Here is a 19,318-nt window from a genome sequence, read left to right on the forward strand (position 1 = left end):
GGAGCTCAGTGGAGAAATGGGTTGAAGATGGAGATGACCAGTATACCAGTCTCAAGGTTGTAATGAGATAGCATCAACAATAGCACAGGAAGGGCTGGGCAGTGGCTCATGCCTGTAATTCCAGCACTTTGGGAGGATGAAGTGGGTAGATTGCTTGAGTATAGTTCAAGACCAGCCTGGGCAACATGGTGAAACTCCGTCTCTACCAAATATATGAAAAACCAGAGGAACGTTGCAAAAAAAATGAAATCACAGGAAGGATTAGCTTTGGAATGGAGGTGGGCCAGTGTTCTCCAAGATGGCCACTAGTATTTACAGTTGGGATTGAGTTCAATTCTTATTTTCTCTTTGAGGTAGGAGGCCAGAGGTAAGGCAGTGATCCAGTTCTGCCCCACATTTGGCTGTGCATTAGAATTACTTATAGTGAATTTAAAATGAATTTTAATACTAAATTTAGAGATGGGGCCTTACCATGTTGCCCAGGCTAGCCTCAAACTCCTGGGATCAAGCCAGTCTCCCACCTCAGCCTCCCAAGTAACTAGATTACACGTGCACACCACTACACCTGGCTTAGAATTAGTGAATATTAAGAGATTCCTAATCTTTGGAGAGTCTCATTGAGTTGATTCTCATCCAGGGCACTTCTAGTATTTAAGAAGCTCCATAGTTTTTTCTAACGAACAGCCAGATCTGGTAAATAATTCAGAAATCAGCATCAGATCAACAGCATCCCCAAAGATAAAATAGAGTCAATATATAACACTGTTAGCTAGAATTAGTAATCTCTCACCATAAAGTGCAGTAAACTAAAGGAAGCCTCAGAAATGATGGAACATTTTCTCTTAAATTGAGTTGAAGTTTTAGAGAACAAATAAAAGGAATCGCATGTTTCCTAAAATCTAAAGATTTCATTAAGTATATATACTCCTGGTTTTACTTAATTTTCCCACTGAAAATTTCCAACTTCGATGCTTTGGAAAATAGAAAGCAATCTCATTGCAATTCAGCTAAAAATAAGCTTTGGGAAGAAAAATAATTATATATAAAAAAACATTCTCATATAACAGCTTAGTATATACATATTTTTTATATGACTGACCTTACAATTCAGTACTAAGTACCCTAATGGAGGTTTATACAAAATATTCAGGAAACTCTAAGGAAGCATCTACCATGCTGCAGGTGGAAAAATGTAGCTGACACTGGTAAACTGGAGGTAGAAATGTAAAATAAAGACTATTATCAAGAAAGATCTGAACTCTTTTAGAATTGGGAAGTTTTTTCCTTATCCTAAATGGGGTCAGCTCCCAGAGATAATAGGCATTATGTTGAGCAGGTGGGGAAGAGTAGCTAAGTAAGAGCCAAAAGGTACCCATGAAGTATCCCAGTGAGGATTTGGGAGTGAGCACCAAAGGGAGAACAAGAATGACTGGGAAACAAGAGAAAATGGCATATAGGCAGAAAGAAGTACAGACTGTCACCAATATCCACTTCATTTTTTTTTTTGCCTGGGGTTGGCCCTGCTCCCTTCTCTGAAACGAGATGTAAAAAGCTGATTTATGATCTCCTGCTTTATCACCCCACTTTGGAAATACTGAGGTAGAAGTGGAGGACTCGTCATATTTACTAACTGGAATCATACCTTCCTACTCGCTAAAGGTTCCAATTCTTGAGAATACTGAGATGACCACTCCAGGATGTATTCGGAACCCTGTTTCACGTAAGAAACCTCTTCCATAGTCAGGCACTTACCTTGAAATCCTGTGCAGTCTGGATATTGTTTATCAATGACTTCTTGCTAAAACCAGTGTGCTTTTCTTAGCTTCTTAATCTCTTCTGGACTACACTCACTTTATTGTTTTTGAGACAGAGTCTCGCTGTGTTGCCCAGGCTGGAGTGCAGTGGCGTGGTCTCAGCTCACTGCAACCTCTGACCCCTAAATTCAAGTGATTCTCGTGCCTCAGCCTCCTGAGTAGCTGGGATTACAGACACCCGCCACCAAACCCAGGTCATTTTTGTATTTTTAGGAGAGGCGGGGTTTCCCCATTAGCTAGGCTGGTCTCAAACTCCTGACCTCAAGTAATCCAGCCTCCCAGTGTTGGGATTACACGCGTGAGTCACTGTGCCCAGCCCACACTCACTTTAGAACTATCTTTTTTTGCTTCATGTGATGGCACATGTTTTTCTCTTCTTCTGTATTTTTACTTAGGATTAACATTTTAAAAATCAAATAATGCAAGTATAAAATATAGTCTCGTTCTATACCCTCTTTCTTGGTCTATAAAGTGACTACTGGGTTAAATTCAGTATAGACCCTTTCCAAATTAAAAAAAAAATTAAAAATTTAATGAGATCACATATGTTATTGTTTTGCACCATTTTTCATTGCCTATACCTTACAACTCTTTCCATGTAGATTAAGGTACACAGATCTGCATTTCTACCACTGTGTAGTATTTTGTATGATGACTGCAGCATAATTTAGCTATTCTTTTACTGATAGATATTAAAATTTCTAATTATTCACAATTACAAAGTTTTATGGTGACTACCATACTACATACATCTGAGCAAGTTATTTTGAAGATCTCACAACCAGTTGGTTCATGGGCAATGTGAATTTGAAATTTTACCATGGTTAGAGCTGTTAGGGTTATGCTAGCTTCAGAGTTGGGAAGTACTCCATCTTTCTCTATGCTTTGTTCCTGGTGACACTTATTGGGGACTGATTATGACATTAATAATTACCAATTTATTAAAGTTTTTTGACTCTTGAGCCAGTATTTTGAAACTCGTATTTTCCAAGAAAATTAGCCAAGTGAATTTTCTTTTTTTTGAGATGGAGCCTTGCTCTGTCACCCAGACTGGAGTGTGGTGGCATGATCTCTGCTCACTGCAACCTCTGTCTCCTGGGTTCAAGTGATTCTCCTGCCTCAGCCTCCTGAGTAGCTGGGATTACAGGTGCCTGCCCCCATGCCCAGCTAATTTTTATATTTTTAGTAGAGATGGGTTTTCACCATGTTGGCCAGGCAGGTCTCCAACTCCTGACCTCAAGTGATCCACCCACCTCAGCCTCCCAAAATGCTGGGATTATAGGCGTGAGCCACCACGCCCAGCCGAATTTTCAAGATTAGTAAAGGCTGAACATTCTTAATCTGAAAATCCAAACTCCTAAATGCTCCAAAGTCTGAAACTTTTTGAGCACTGCCATGATGCAACAAGTAGAAAATTCCACACATAAATACTTAACGTAAACTTTGTTTTATGTACCAGATTATTTAAAATGCTGTATAAAATTACCTTCAGGCTTTGTGTATAAGGTGTACATAAAACAAATGAATTTCATGTTTTGTCTTGGGTCCCATACCCGAGACATCTCATTATGTATATGCAAACATTCCAAAATCCAAAATCTGGAACACTCTGGTCCTAAGCATTTTGGGTAAGTGGTGCTCAATGTGTATGTTACACAAAATAATTTGCTTCTGATTTTCAAAGTCTCCTTCATATCTGTACTATGTCCTTCGCCCTTACTTTTTTATTTTTGAGACGGATTCTCGCTCTGTTGCCAAGCTGGAGTGCAGTGGTGCGATCTCAGCTTACTGCAACCTCTGCCTCCTGGGTTGAAGTGATTCTCCTGCCTCAGCCTCCAGAGTAACTGGGACTACAGGTGCCTGCCACCACCCCAGCTAATTTTTGTATTTTTAGTAGAGATGGGGTTTCACCATGTTGGCCAGGATGGTCTCGATCTCCTGACCTCATGATCTGCCTTGGTCTCCCAAAGTGCTGGGATTACAGGCGTGAGCCACCATGCCCGGCCTGTTTCTTTTTTTTCTGAGACAGTGTCTAGCTCTGCTGACCAGGCTGGAGTGCAGTGGTGCAATCACGGCTCACGGCAGCCTCAACCTCCTGGGCTCAAGTCATCCTCCCTCCATGGGCTCCTTTGTTTCCAGTATCATTTTCTTTCCTTTTCTTCCTCAGATTTGTTGAGTATCTATTTATTGTTCTTTTCAAACACCAGTTAATTACTAACATCAATTTTATTTTCTATTTCATTAACTTCTGCTTTTATTATTTTTGAGACAGAGTCTTGTTCTGTCACCCAGACTGGAGTGCAATGGCACAATCTTGGCTCACTGCAACCTCTGCCTCTTGGGTTCAAGTAATTCTCCTGCCTTAGCCTCCCAAGTAACCGGAATTACAGGTGCACGCCACCACACCCGGCTAATTTTTTTATTTCTAGTAGAAATGGAGTTTCACCATGTTGGTGAGGCTGGTCTCGAACTCCTGACCTCAAGTGATTCACCTGCCTCAGCCTCCCAAAGTGCTGGGCGTGAGCCACTGCACCTGAACTCTGCTTTTATTTTTAATTCCTTCTACTTTTATTTTGGGAGATTGTACTTTTTCTGCTTCTCTGTTACCTGTTTCTGTTTCCTCTTCTAATCCTTCCTGTTATGTGTGTATCCTTTAAGGATTTGTGACATGCTGTCTCATTTCCTCAGTAAATTTATCTACTACATATTGTATAGTGAAAAAAATAAAACCTTTACCATTACTATGTAAGTGGCTATAAACACTATTAATTTGGAGTCATAGTGGGTTCTAATTCCTCAACTCCTACTTGTGTGATCTTGGTCAAATCTGAGCTGTTTCTTCGTCTGTAAAAATAAAAATAACAATACACATTAGGTTGGGTATTATTTGCAAATCATGTATCACAGAAACTGGCCCACATGAGTAACTCGGTAAATGCCTGGTATGCAAAAGGCCTCAGCTGACCCATTTCTTGTTTTGTTTTTTCCTTTGAGGCAGAGTTTTGCTCTTGTCACCCAGGCTGGAGGGCAATTGTGCGATCTCAGCTCACTGCAACCTCCCCCTCTCAGGTTCAAGCGATTCTCCTGCTTCAGCCTCCCTAGCAGCTGGGATTACAGGCTCCTTCTACCACGACTGGCTAATTTTTGTATTTTTAGTAGTTTCACCATGTTGGCTAGGCTGGTCTCAAATCCCTGACTTCAGGTGATCCGCCCGCCTTGGCTTCCCAAAGTGCTAGAATTACAGGCCACCATGCCCGACCCAGTTGCCCCATTTCTAAAAGTGAGGGGATTAGGACAACTAATCCCAAATTCACTTCCAACAGTGAAAAACTTTATCTTCAGCCTATTAGTTCACCTGCCTGACAGTCAACTGATCAACCCACCCACTCACCCACACAACAGTGACTAAGCCCTTCTCTTAAATGAAATATTCTAGATGTCAGAAATGCCAAGATTTTAAGATACAATCCCTACCTTCCGGAAGCTCAGGGTCCTTGAGGGTTGAGGAAAAATTGTTAAACAGATAATTATAATACAACGGGATAAGTGATCTAATAAAAGGTTGTGGGAATTCAGAGACTTTGAGGTGCTCCTGCAGCAAAATCCAAGACCTATGTTGGAATCCTAAGTCAGGTATTTAATACTTACTACTGAAGGGGGAATTAATGAATTTTATAATTATGTTAGTCAAGAAGTTTATTCTTTTCCTTAGAGGTAGAATGTAATATAGCCCCCTGGTCTGGAGGCCTGGGTTAGGAAAGAATATTAACTGCTTATTTCTCCTCTATGCACGGAGAGGCTTATCTGTGTTCCATGGTTTCACATTCCTTGAGGCACGGCGAGGTCTTGCTTCCCTCCCCAGCGCGGCTGTAAAGTCACAAGGTTGATAAGCAATTACTACAAAAGCATGTATTCCCAAGGATATAAGACATGTGCTGTAACAAATGTAAAAGAGTAATTATCTGCCTTTGTTCTTGCTTCTGCAAGCAGGCTTCCTGCAGCACGAAACTCCCCCCACAAACTGCTTAAAAGGTAACTGATCCCTTTGTTCCGGACTCAGTCTTTCTGGACCCTAGTCCGACTGAGCCAGTGATCACCTTAATAATAAAGAGCTCTCCTGAACTCTGTTCGGCCTCTCCCGTCTCTCTCATTTGTCCCGCAACACTAGCAGTGTATCCTCAGGCAATTTACTTTTTTGTTCCTTGTTTCTCTCTCTGTAAAAAGGAAGAGGAATACTTATTTTGGCAGGTTATAAGAATTGAGTCAAACTCATTTATGTTAGTATAAAAAAATGAACAAGAAAACTAATATAAAGCACTTAGATCAGTACCAGGCAGATCACAGGAACTCAATAAATGGAAATTAGTAATATTACAAAAGGTGATGGAAGTCAAAGACAATTTACTGTACCTCAAGAGAGTAGAGGTAGGATCAGGAGAATTCCCCAAATGTGTTCACAGACAAAAACTGGGGGAAAGGCAGGGTAGTTTCCTGGTAAGACGAACAGCACATGACAAGGCACAGAGATACTAAAAAGTATGCTATGTTTCTAGGACCAGTTCGTTATTCCAGAAGGGAGAAGGCAATAAGGGTGGAAAAACTGGGCCGAGAGGGGAATCTGGGTTGGTGATGCCTCTGGTGGGCAGATAATTCTTACTAATTTCTGTATTTTCTGCTGCTGGTACAAAACGTGACCCATATGTTTCCAACAAATGATGAAACAATTCATTCCTGTTGTTAAGCAATAGGGTTGTAGAGAAATATTTGAGCAGTAAACATGCTACAGTGAAAGGAACCCCGGATTTGGAGCCAGGAGACCTGAAGCAGTCTTTTGACTAATGACCTGTGTTTTTATAATGGTTTTACAACTTACCTGCTGCCTGGCCTTACCAACGTACCGACATATTGAGTCTCTTGACCTATAAAATAGGGGTAACATCTAACAAGCGATTATTTAAGAGTTGACGCTAGTAAAGTACTCAATAAAAACAGCGGCTGCAGCTGCTAAACTCTCCTTTAGGTCTTTTTCCATACTTGCGAAATGACAGGGTTACAAATTTCCTTCCAACCACCACTGAGAAAGTATACTAGGTTTGCTCAAGGACAAAAAGGCCCCGCCCGGTCCGCGCCACACAGGTCACCTACGCAGAATGCAGTCCTGGGAGGTTCCACTTGTGTCGCTCAGCGATGGAGGGCGCGATCGATGACAGGCCACTCCAGAGACGGACCTAGATAGGCTCGTGTGAGGCCGAGCCGAATTTTACCGAAAACCAGTTCACACCACCACCCGATTTGTCCAGACGAAAAGCCAAGAAACAGCTGAGGGAAAGGAAACCGGAAATGGCGTGAGCCGTGAGGAACGGGAAATGACCTCAGCACGTCGGAAGTGTACTCGTTTCCAAGGCGACGGCCTTGCTGCCTCTCCAGCCAAGTGACTGGAGTCGGGAGGCTGGAAAGCAGCTCCGAGAAAGTACCAGCCGAAGGCGGCCGCCGCCACAGCGACTCTCAGGGAGTAGCAGACGAAGACGGCGGCCGCCGCACTAGCCACCACGTGTGGAGGATAAACGGCCTACACGGCCATTCCAGCGCCGAGTCAAGGGAAAGAGTTAGCGACGACGGGGAAAGAAAACGTGAAGAGGGTGACCGCCGCTCCAGGGTCGCTGCGGGAAGCCTAAGTGGAGACGCCGGCTTGTCCCGCAGTGACTTGAGAAGGGTCAGTGAAAACCTCGGCCACTGCCGCAGCGTCTCTGGGGAGAGAGTTAGGGGGGATAGTGGCCGCAGTCACAGAAACTCTTGGGAGAGAGTTAGGGGAGACCGCAGCTTCTGCAGCAGCGACGTGAATTTTAGTGAAGTTGGAGGCCACCAAACTGCCGACTCCAGGGGAACTACCAGAGAAGACCGAGGCCTCCGCCTAAGTGGTACTTGGGAGGGAGTCAGTGACGTCCGGGACCCGCGAACTAGTGACTTCGGGTATAGAGTCAGAGACGATCGCAGTCGCCGCCTCAGTGGCTCCTGGGAGGGAGGGAGTGTCGATGGCGGCCACAGCCTCGGTAGTTCTTGGGAGGGAGTAAGTGAAGACTGCGGCTACGCAGCCAGCGACTCCTCCGGTGTGAGCGGCAGTGAAGACGCCAGCTGCCGCCTCAGTGGCGTTTGGGAGAGAGAAAGTGAAGACGAAGGTTTCTGCTGCAGCTTCTGGGAGAGAGCAAGAGAGGACCTTGGGCCCCGTCCTAGTGACGACGGAGAAGAGGGCCGCTGCCCCTGCAGTGGCTCGTGGGTGAGAGCAAGTGAAGACCGCGGCAGCATCAGGGGCCTGGACTCAACTACTCCCCAGAGTCGGAGGTGTTGCACCATGCCCGGGGTGGCTAATTCAGGCCCCTCCACTTCCTCTAGGGAGACTGCAAACCCCTGTGAGTCAGACTATGTCGTTGGCCCTCATCTCTGCCACATTCCTTTTCTTACTTAAGCGTGCAACAGTCTTAGCCCTTTCTGGCATTTCCTTTTCTCAGGTGTCGCTCCCCGTTTCCCTTTCTAATTTGTTTTTGGAGATACCAAAGCTGTCAACTTTCCCCTGTTCTGTATTATTTCAGCTTTCTTTCCTTTTTTCCATCCACACCAGTCCTCCGGGTCTTCTTGCCCAGCTTAACATCAACTCTTGTTCAGTCTTACGGACTCTTTTAAGTTCTTCCTTGGCTTCCCTGAAGCATTTGACCCTGTGGAGACGACAAATTAGTACTTACTTAGTTTTCTTCTTTCACTCCATTGAGTGACCCTTTCCTTTGCCGTTTTCTTTTCTTCTGCCCTCTTAAATGCAGCTTTCCCTCCTTGATGATGCCATCATTGGTTCTCTTCTTCTTGTCATTTACTGTGACTTCAGTACTACTGATGGCCCTCAAATCTGTTACTCATTCAACCATCCGGTAAATATTTACTGCGTGCCTACTTTGTGCTCTGTGTTAAGGAACTATCAGTAAAGAAGACAAGGCACATTCTTTACCTTCTAGTGAGGAAGATAAATACTGAGCAAATAATAACAAGTGAGGTGAGTGTTATAAAGGATGGTAGAATGCCACTGATTCCAGTAGGGGGTGAGTATGGGTGTCAGAAAAAACATTCTAATGCAGAGACACACGTAACACTGAGACCTGAATTCTGTATCTCTCCTCGGAGCTGCAGATGTATACATATGTCTCCCTTCTGGAAATCTTCCTTGGGTACCTCAAGAACAGCATGTCCAAATTGTAATTTTGTATCTATATATCCTCTCTGTCCTTCAGTGTTTGCTGTCTCAACTAATGGCACCACAGCACTCAGATGACAAAGCCAGACATCTTGGAGTTATCTCACTACTTTTCTCTTATTTCACCCACTGAATCCATTCTAGTTTAGTTCATTCTAATTTTATTAATATTTGTTGAATCTGTCTGCTTTTCTTTTCCCACTGTTCAGGATCTCATTTTTTCTGGTCTAGACTATTGTAAAGTGTATTCTTACATGATCTACCTACTCTTTTTTTTTTTTTTTTGAGGCATTGTCTCGCTCTGTCCCCCAGGCTGGAGTGCAGTGATGCGATCTCAGCTCACTGCAAGCTCCGCCTCCCAAGTTCACGCTATTCTCCTGCCTCAGCCTCCGGAGTAGCTGGGACAACAGGCGCCCACCACCATGCCCGGCTAATTTTTTGTATTTTTAGTAGAGACGGGTTTCACTGTGTTAGCCAGGATGGTCTCATCTCTTGACCTCATGGGATTACAGGCGTGAGCCACCGTGCCGGACCAATCAACCTACTCTCTAGTTTTGCCTTTTTGCTCCCCATTCAATAAATTCTCTTCCCTGAATTTAGCCTTGTAAACTCAGCCTTACAACTCTCAATCATTATAATTCTTCTGTTTAAAATTCCTCAGTGATTCTCCACTGTCTGCTCAAGTCCAAGTTTTTAAAAATAAGTTTCACCATTGTCTGTATCTTGTCTAGTTCTAGGCAATATTTCCCCTTAATACTTTAGTAATAGGATTTGTGTGTGTGTGTGTGTGTGTATGTGTGTGTGAGATTTCTTGACAGTTCATGCTGTTTAGAATGCCTTTCACTGCTCCCACTTTCCTTGGCAAACTCCTGTTAATCTTTGAAGATTCTATCTTAGATGTTACTTTCCCCGGGAATCCTTCTCTGTTCCCCTTCCCTCCTACCCTAGCTGAGTTTGAAGTCATCTGTGCTTCCACAAGTTCCTATGAGTATTTCCATCATTGCTTTTACCACATTATTTTGTATTTTGTGTTTGTATTTTCTCTACTAATCTGTGAGTTCCTTGAGGGTGTCTTCATCTTTTTATTCTTATGGTAGATACCAAACTTATGTTGAGTAGATGGATGGGTGGATGAGTGAATAAATTGGGATGGAATGTGGTGAGAAAAAAGTCCATAAAATTAGATGGAGCCAAATTATGGGAGGCCATAGAGGTCATACTGAGAGTCTGGGTTTTGTTTTGTAGACTAGCAGTGGCCAACCAGTAGCAGTTTAGAGTAGGGGCATGAAGTGATCCGGATAGTTGGTCTGTATAAGATGGATTAGAGGAGTGTCTGTGTAAAATAAGTAGAGTGGATAGAACATCATTTGTAGGTCTAGCTGTGCTAGTTTAAAGGAGAAGAATGAAGTTCTGGCCTAGGGATTAACATCACTGAATGTTTATTAAAGGGGTGTGTGTGTGTATGTGTCTGTGTGCACACCTTACATAAGCTCTTGTTCCCATTTGCCATATATCTTAATTGTTCCTCAAGGTCTTGCTTGAATATTTCCTCCTGTATGACTTGTTTTGTTTCTCCTTAATTTTACCTGTACTCTCTGAGGACATTGCTGTCAGGTTTTTGTTTTCTTTATGTATTTATCCAAATAGATTTTAATGTGTTGGTGGAAAAAAAAGTATTAAATCTACGTCCATTTTCTATCATGTGCTTGACTCACGGTAGATGTTCAGAAAGGCTTTTTGAGTACATTTATAGCATTTTGCTAAGAGCAAAGATATAATTAGAGTATATAAAAAGATGTAATAAAAGTAAGATATAATTCCAGTGTAAAATATGATTTTTGCCCTTAAGAAATTAATATTTTGATTGTGGAGAGAGGACAGGTACATAGATAAATAGTAGTACAAGGTTGCACAGATCATTTGCCAGAAGTGTTGGTGAGCTGTTTTCAAATCAACTTCAGGTCAGGAATCATGCCTGTTTTATTTAGAGAATGCTGCAGTTGAACTGCTTACTCCTTCAGACTTCTCTAATAGCTGTCTGTTCATGCTTAGATACCTTTATTGCCTCTAGTTCACAATGCTTATTAATTAAATTATAAAATATGAAGCACTAACAGTATATGAATTAAAAATTGTAGCCTGCCATTCCTTTCATAGTGTAAGATATAAATTAGAAATGTAAGAAAGATGTTGATAAAATATATCTGCATGTATGAGAGGAGGCTCTGGTGAAGTCTTTTTCACTAGGGAGGCCTTTGTTATGGAGAACACATTAGGCATATTTCAAAATGGTTACTTTCTCCTTCTCACTGCCAAATACGTGAGTTCCTGGCTTTTCACCATGGTAACCTGGTGAGGTTTGTGAAGGTAAAATCTATGAAAGTGTAGTGGCTCCCTAAGTAAGAGTGTGACCCCTAGAAGTTTCTCATTCTTTGACCAGTATGTACTCAACCTCTGGCAAGTCATCAAAATACCATGTAAGTGCTTCTATCACTTTATGACTCCAGTGCTTCTGCTCTAGGACTATATTTTTCTGTATTTGTCTCTGCAGATTTGGGGTAGCAGTTTGCCCTGAGACCTCAGTTCTCTGATGGGTCCAAGAAAAGTTGTTCATTTTCTGTTTATTCACTTTTCCCTATAAGGATGGGAATGTCAACTTCCATGCTTTTTACATGTCAGTGTTGGAACCAGAAGTCTGTTTAAGATATTAATGACAAACGTCTTTGTAGTAAATTATTTGGAAAACCAAAGTAATTTTGTGCTTTCTGTTAGATCACGGTTTTAGTCTTTTTTTTTCTTTCACAGTTTTGTAGTACATTGTAAATAATTTGATTTTTCAGTAGGTTCCAGGAAGAAGGTGCATTTTGGCAGCATACATGACGCAGTACGAGCTGGAGATGTAAAGCAGCTTTCAGAAATAGTGGAACGTGGAGCCAGCATTAATGAAGTTGATGTTCTCCATAAGTTTACCCCTTTACATTGGGCAGCACATTCTGGAAGTTTGGAGGTAAGGAACTATACATACCACTAAACCGAGGTTAAGTTTATAGCAATAACAGTTTTGTAAATTTAGCAAACAGGGTTGAGACCTTCTGGTAGGTACTGCATATATTTTCTTTTCAGTCATAGTCATTTAATATTTGGGTATTCCACTTTGCTAGGACTTGATAACAAATTATCCCAAAATTTAGCATAATAAAATAATGATTTAGTTATACTCGTGAACAAACGTAAGAATTTGTATCCCAGAGACAGCTTGTCTCTGCTCCATGATATCTGGGGCTTCAGCTGGAATATTAAAAAGCTGGGGCTAGATTCTTCTGAAGGCTTGTTCACTCAAGATGTCTCTGGTGGTTGATGCTGGTTATGGATTAGGCACCTTAAACTTCATTCCTGTGGGCCTGTTTGTGACGACTCTACATGTGAGCTGGTTTGTACTTCCTTACAATATGGTGACTGGGTTCCAGAGGCAAGCATAGAGGATAACTTGGAGTGGATAATATAATGAATACATATTCTAACAATTTTGCTTTAGTAGCGTCAGATTTTAGAAAAGAAATAGAATGTTGCAGGTACATTTGAAGTCCCTAAGTACCCCTCTCAGGTGCCATTCCTCTGCTTCCAACTCCAGAGATAACTATTACCCTGATTTTGGTGTTTATTATTCCCATCTATGTTTTATGCTGTTATTACATATGATTATATCATTGTTTTGAATGACATTATACATTATATAAATGATACCACATTATGTGTATTATTCTTTAGCTTGCTTTTTTTGTTCAACAATATGTTTTTGAGTTTTAGCCATGTGGTTACATATATGTACTCTAGTTCATTTCCTTCAGCCATGTTGTTTTTCTATTCTTAGACTGGTATCAGAATTTATCTGTTTTTGGATTGTTGGATATTTATTTGGTTTCAATTTTTAGCTAGTACAAACTGCTTAGTGAGTATTTTAATGCAAATCTGAACATTGGGCTCCATCCTCGTAACCATGTCCTTAGATTTAATTAATTTTATTTTTTTATGTGTGCATGTGTCTTTATAGCAGCATGATTTATAATCCTTCGGGTGTATACCCAGTAATGGGATGGCTGCGTCAAATGGTATTTCTAGTTCTGGATCCTTGAGGAATTGCCACACTGTCTTCCACAATGGTTGAACTAATTTACACTCCCACCAACAGTGTAAAAGCATTCCTATTTCTCCATATCCTCTCCATTATCTGTTGTTCCCTGACTTTTTAATGATTGTCATTCTAACTGGTATGAGCTGGTATCTCATTGTAGTTTTGATTTGCATTTCTGTAATGACCAGTGATGAGCTTTTTTTCATATGTTTGTTGGCTGCATAAATGTCTTCTTTTGAGAAGTGTCTGTTCATATCCTTTGCCCACTTTTTGATGGGGTTGTTTGTTTTTTTCTTGTAAATTTAAGTTCCTTGTGGATTCTGGATATTAGCCCTTTGTCAGATGGATGGATTGCACAAATTTTCTCCCATTCTGTAGGTTGCCTATTCACTCTGATGATAGTTTCTTTTGCTGTGCAGAAGCTCTTTAGTTTAATTAAATCCTATTTGTCAATGTTGGCTTTTGTTGCAATTACTTTTGGTGTTTTAGTCATGATGTCTTTGCCCATGGCTATGTCCTGAATGGTATTGCCTAGTTTTTCTTCTAAGGCTTTTATGGTTTTAGGTGTTACTTTTTAAGTCTTTAATCCATCTTGAGTTAATTTTTGTATAAGGCTTAAGAAAGGGATCCAGTTTCAGTTTTCTGCATATGGCTAGCCAGTTTTCCCAGCACCATTTATTAAATAGGAAATCCTTCCCCTGTTGCTTGCTTTTGTCCTGTTTGTTGAAGATCAGGTGGTTGTAGATATGTGGTGTTATTTCTGAGCACTCTGTTCTGTTCCATTGGTCTATTTATCTGTTTTGGTACCAGTACCATGCTGTTTTGGTTACTGTAGCCTTGCAGTATAGTTTGAAGTCAGGTAGCATCATACCTCCAGCTTTGTTCTTTTTGCTTAGGATTGCCTTAGCTCTATGGGCTCTTTTTTTGTTCCATACGAAATTTAAAGTACTTTCTAATTCTGTGAAGAAAGTTAATGGTAGCTTGATGGGAATAGCATTGAATCTGTAAATTACTTTGGGCAGTATGCACATGCTGTTTTATCTGCCTGTCTCATCTCTTCCCACTGGTTACCTGGTTGAAATCCAGGTCAGTCAGTATCCACTTGGTAAAGCTTTCTGTTTTTGCCCTCAATATCTTCCAACTGGTTACTGACTCCTTACTGCTACCTCTAAATCTTATAAATTTTAAAAGTGTATCACTTAAAATTTTATTCTCTGTTAGATTTTGAGCTCTTTGAAGATACCATTTGAGTCTTATTCGTCTTTTTTTCCACAATACCTAGCATGGTGTCTAGCATATTATAGGAGTCACATCATAGGTTCACAATAAATGTTTCTCATGTTGCTGAATTTGTTGAATTAAATTTATTTGTTCATATTTTTAGTGTCTAGCACAGTGCCCAGCAGATGTTCAATAGATGTTGGTTGGATTTTTTTTTTTTTTCCCAAATAGGGTCTCGCTCTGTTTCCCAGGCTGGAGTGCAGTGGTATGATCTCAGCTCACTGCAACTTCTGCCTCCCAGGTTCAAGCAACTCTTCCACCTCAGCCTAACATGTAGCTGGGAGTACAGGTGCATGTGCCACCATGCCTGTCTAATTTTTTGTAGTTTTGGTAGAGATGGGGTTTCACCATGTTGGCCAGGCTGGTCTCTAACTCCTGACCTCAAGTGATCCACCCGCCTTGGCATCCCAAAATGCTGGGATTACAGGTGTGAGCCACCATGCCCCAGCCTGTTTGTTAGATTTTATCAAACATAAACAGAAACCAAAGATTTTAGTGCTTTCCTCTATTCCCACTTAAAGGTCATCTCCTAAATTTTTTTTTTTTTTTTGAGAGGAAGTCTTGCTCTGTTGCTGTCTTTGCTCACTGCAACCTCTGCCTCCTGGGTTCAGATGATTCTTCTGCCTCAGCTTCCCGAATAGCTGGGACTGCAGGCACGTGCCACCACACCCGGCTAATTTTTGTATTTGTAGTAGAGGCGGAGTTTCACTACGTTGGCCAGACTCGTCTCAAACTCCTGACCTTGTGATCCACCTGCCTCGGCCTCCCAAAGTGCTAGGATTATAGGCGTGAGCCACCGCGCCTGGCCCTAAATGTTTACTTGAGCACTACATTAACACCTTTACAGTTTTTTATCCTTTCTGAATTTTCTTAAGATTTTTGGTATTTATATATTGGTTGCGAGAAATAATCACTAAATTAACAATTGGTGAAAACTATGCTTTATTGGACTCAGTTTTTTTCAGATGAAATCTGCTCTTGAGCCCATAGTAAACTTTTCATTTCAGATATACTGTTCAACTCCAGAATTTCCATCTGGTTCGGTTCTCTTCTCTGTTCTCTCTTTTCTCTTTTCGAGATAGAATCTGGTTCTATTGCCCAGGCTGGAGTACAGTGGCATGATCTCGGCTCACTGCAACCTCTGCCTCCTGGGTTCAAGTGATTCTCCTGCCTCAGCCTTCTGAGTAGCTGGTACTACAGGTGCCTGCCGCCATGCCTGTCTAATTTTTGTATTTTTAGTAGAGACATGGTTTCACCATGTTGGCCAGGGTGGTCTTGAACTCCTGACCTTAAATGGTCCACCTGCCACAGCCTCTCAAAATGCTGAGATTACAGACATGAACCACTGCACCCGGCCGGTCAATTGATTTTTAACAAAGATGCAAATGTAATTCAGTGGAGAGCAGATATATTTTCATTAAATGATGTTGGCACAATTACACATATTCATATGTAAGAAAATGGACCTTTAATCCTAAGTGAATTAACACAAAAAAGGAAAACAAAAAACCACTTATTTTCACTTATATGTGGGACCTAAATATTTGGTACACATGGACAAAGAGATGGGAACAATAGACACTGGGGATTCCAAAAGTAGATAGGAAAGGAGGCAAGGGTTGAAAAACTACCTGTTTGGTAACCTGGTCACTCACTATTTGGGAGATGGGTTCAATAGAAGCCCAAACCTCAGCATCATGCAATAAATCCTTGAAATGAATGAACTTGGCACATGTACCGTCTGAATCTAAAATTAAAAAAATAAAGAAAATGAAACTTGAGCCATACTTGGTACCGTATGCAAAAATTTACTCAAAACAGATTGTAGATAAATGTAAAACTTATAAAACTTATAGAGAAAATAGAGAAGAAAACCTTTGCAAATCATGTACCTAAGAACTTGTAACCAGGTTATATAAGGAACTCTCAGAACTCAGCATAAGAGAAGGAAATTTTAATGGGCAAAAGACTTCAATTGACATTTTCTCAAAGAGTACATATGGATGGCAGTTAAACATACGAAAAGATGTTCAACATCGTTAGCCATTAGGCAAATGCAAATTAAAACCACAATGAGATGCCAGTGCATCCCTGTAAGAATAGCAGAAAAAACAAAACCTGAAAAAAATGACAATATAAAGTGTTTACAAGGATATCAAGAAACTGGAACTCCCATACATTGCTAGTGGGAATGTAAAGAGGTACAGCCATGTTAGAAAACAGTTTGGCGTTTTTACAATAAAGTTAAATATATACTTATTTTATGTCCTAGCAATCTCACTTCTACATAATCACCCAAGACAAATGTAAAACCAGTACATGAATGTTGACAGTGGCTTTATTCTCTAGTACCTGAACAATGCACATAATAGTCTTTCCATAAATATTGTTGAATAAATGAATGACTTACTATGATAATTATTGAGATTGAGGTTTTTTTATATTTTATTGTCATTAGTCTCTGTGATAGGCAAATGATATTTACTTGATAAGCCTTTTTATCAAATAATATGATTATGACTTCTATGACAATGTATCCCAATGATATGATCAATTCTTTTATTTTATTTTATTTTATTTTTTTATTTTTATTTTTTTGAGACGGAGTCTCGCTCTGTCCCCCAGGCTGGAGTGCAGTGGCCGGATCTCAGCTCACTGCAAGCTCTGCCTCCCGGGTTTACGCCATTCTCCCGCCTCAGCCTCCCGAGTAGCTGGGACTACAAGCGCCCGCCACCTCGCCCGGCTAGTTTTTTTTTTTTGTATTTTTTAGTAGAGACGGGGTTTCACCGTGTTAGCCAGGGTGGTCTCGATCTCCTGACCCCGTGATCCGCCCGTCTCGGCCTCCCAAAGTGCTGGGATTACAGGCTTGAGCCACCGCGCCCGGCTGATCAATTCTTTTAAAAAGAAAGGTGGTAGAATATACAAATTTGATTATACAAAGACAGTAACACTGTATGTGGTACAGACCTTTAAGTACTGTATTATATTGAGATTTAGATTAATTTTTAAAAATCTTAAAAGATACATTTGACTTCTCTTTTTTTTTTTTTTTTTTTAAATTATTTGTTTTTTAGAATCACTAGAATAACAATGTGTGCTCCGATGCAAAAACTCTGGACCCATTTAAAGATCTATGTTCGAGACTGAAAACTGGCAGCCTTTAAGTGAATTTGATTCTTAGATCTGTTCTCTTTGGCCTGCACAGTATTGGTCAAACAGAATATTTACAAACATCGGATAAGCATTTCACTCATAGCAACCACTAACTGTAATTGGTAGTATCTACACCTTACAGACAAGAAATATGGTCTCCAGTTTGCCACAGTTCCCACTAGTCTCTATTGTTTACCCAACAGTGAGGCCAAATGTTGGTTGCTGTGTCACTGTGCTTGTGCTTTTGTTTTTCTTATACATAGATCTCTCATTCACTTGTGATACTTCTTGTGCTACAGTCTGTTATTTTATGATAACACACCAAATTTAAAAGATAAAAATGTTAAAAACATCCACCTTATCACTTGTTAACATGGTTATTTTCTTAGTGTCTTCATTGGCTGCTCTGGCATGGAGCTGATATCACACACGTAACAACGAGAGGTTGGGCAGCATCTCACATAGCTGCAATCAGGGGTCAGGATGCTTGTGTACAGGTAATAATACCTTATTACTTTTTTTCAGTAAGCTCAATTACTTTAACATAGTTCTATTGGGCTATTGCTATTATTCTAATTATTTGACTCAATAGATTTAGTTTTATGTTCTAAACAATAACTTACTGGATTCCACAACTCAGATATTCTGATACCAGCTATCCACTTAAATAAATGGCTTGCAACCAGAAATCCTTTTATCTCTGATGTAGTTGGCTATCTGGGGTTGTTTTGTGAGATCTCACAGTCATGACCAGATTATCTCCTTTATAGCTTGCTGCTGTGGTCTGAATGTTTGTGTCCTCCAAAATAAATATGTTGAAATCTTAACCCCAGGGTGATGGTGTTAAGAGGTGAGGCCTTTTGGGAGGTTATTAGGTCATGAGGGGTTTGCCCTCATAAATAGGATTAATGTCCTTATGCAAGAGACCTCAGAGAGCTAGCTCACTAGCCTCTTCCACCATATGAAGATGCTGTGAGAAGGCACTATCCATGCAGAATGAGCCCTCACCAGACAGAATCTGCCAGCACCTTAATCTTGGACTTTCCAGCCTCTAGAACTATGAGAAATAAATTTTTGTTGTTTATATGCTCCCCGGTTTATGATATTTTGTATAGTAGTCTAACAGACTAAGACATTTGGCCATGCCTAAAATTTCATATTTAATGTATTGCCTGACCAGGGTGACACATTAATATATGGTGGGATCTAGTATATTAGAGTAATTGTTATTATTCAGTGTTTTGAAATAGACTGGAATTTGGAGGAATACAGAGTCATATAAGCAAACAGTTGGTATTAGTCCATTCTCACACTGCTATGAAGAAATACCCGAGACTGGGTAATTTATAAAGAAAAAAAGTTTAGTTAACTCACAGTTCCACATGGCTGGGAATGCCTCAGAAAACTTACAGTCATGGTGGAAGGGGAAGCAAACACGTCCTTCTTCACAGGATGGCAGGAAGAGAGAACTGCTGAGCAAAGGGGGAAAAGCTTCTTATAAGACCATCAGATCTCGTGAGAACTCAGTCACTATCATGAGAACAGCATGGGGGTAACCACCCCCTGATTCAGTTACCTCCCACCGTGTCCCTCCCATGACATGTGGAGGTTATGGGAACTACAATTCAAATGAGATTTGAGGGGGGACACAGCCAATCCACATCACAGTTCCTGCCAGGAGGAAGCATGAGATTGTTTGAA

The 19,318-nt window shown here is 40.8% G+C and overlaps 1 protein-coding gene and 1 long non-coding RNA gene across 10 annotated transcripts in view; one reads left to right on the plus strand and one right to left on the minus strand.

The window, feature by feature from the left end:
* Positions 1-5,492: 5,492 nt before the first annotated feature.
* Positions 5,493-7,161, minus strand: LOC106993411 (uncharacterized). Its single transcript, XR_013404239.1, has 3 exons — positions 6,960-7,161; positions 5,912-6,028; positions 5,493-5,681 (listed from the first exon to the last, which is right to left on the minus strand). It is a non-coding gene; the product is annotated as an uncharacterized LOC106993411 (long non-coding RNA).
* A 43-nt stretch (positions 7,162-7,204) lies between these two features.
* The window catches only part of ANKRD42 (ankyrin repeat domain 42), a 95,624-nt gene continuing 83,510 nt past the window's right edge, over positions 7,205-19,318 (plus strand). For 3 of the 9 annotated variants that reach the window (XM_015115348.3, XM_028833878.2, XM_077964116.1), the window contains exons 1-3: positions 7,205-8,221; positions 11,892-12,058; positions 18,007-18,114. In XM_015115348.3, the coding sequence (XP_014970834.2) occupies positions 8,164-8,221; positions 11,892-12,058; positions 18,007-18,114 (333 nt within the window). In that variant the 5' untranslated portion in view covers positions 7,205-8,163. The remainder of the gene's footprint in view (positions 8,222-11,891; positions 12,059-18,006; positions 18,115-19,318) is intronic. The other 6 variants (XM_077964115.1, XM_077964118.1, XM_077964120.1 and 3 more) reach the window with 2 other exon arrangements.

Source organism: Macaca mulatta, chromosome 14, assembly GCF_049350105.2.
Source record: "Macaca mulatta isolate MMU2019108-1 chromosome 14, T2T-MMU8v2.0, whole genome shotgun sequence".
NCBI lineage: Eukaryota > Metazoa > Chordata > Mammalia > Primates > Cercopithecidae > Macaca > Macaca mulatta.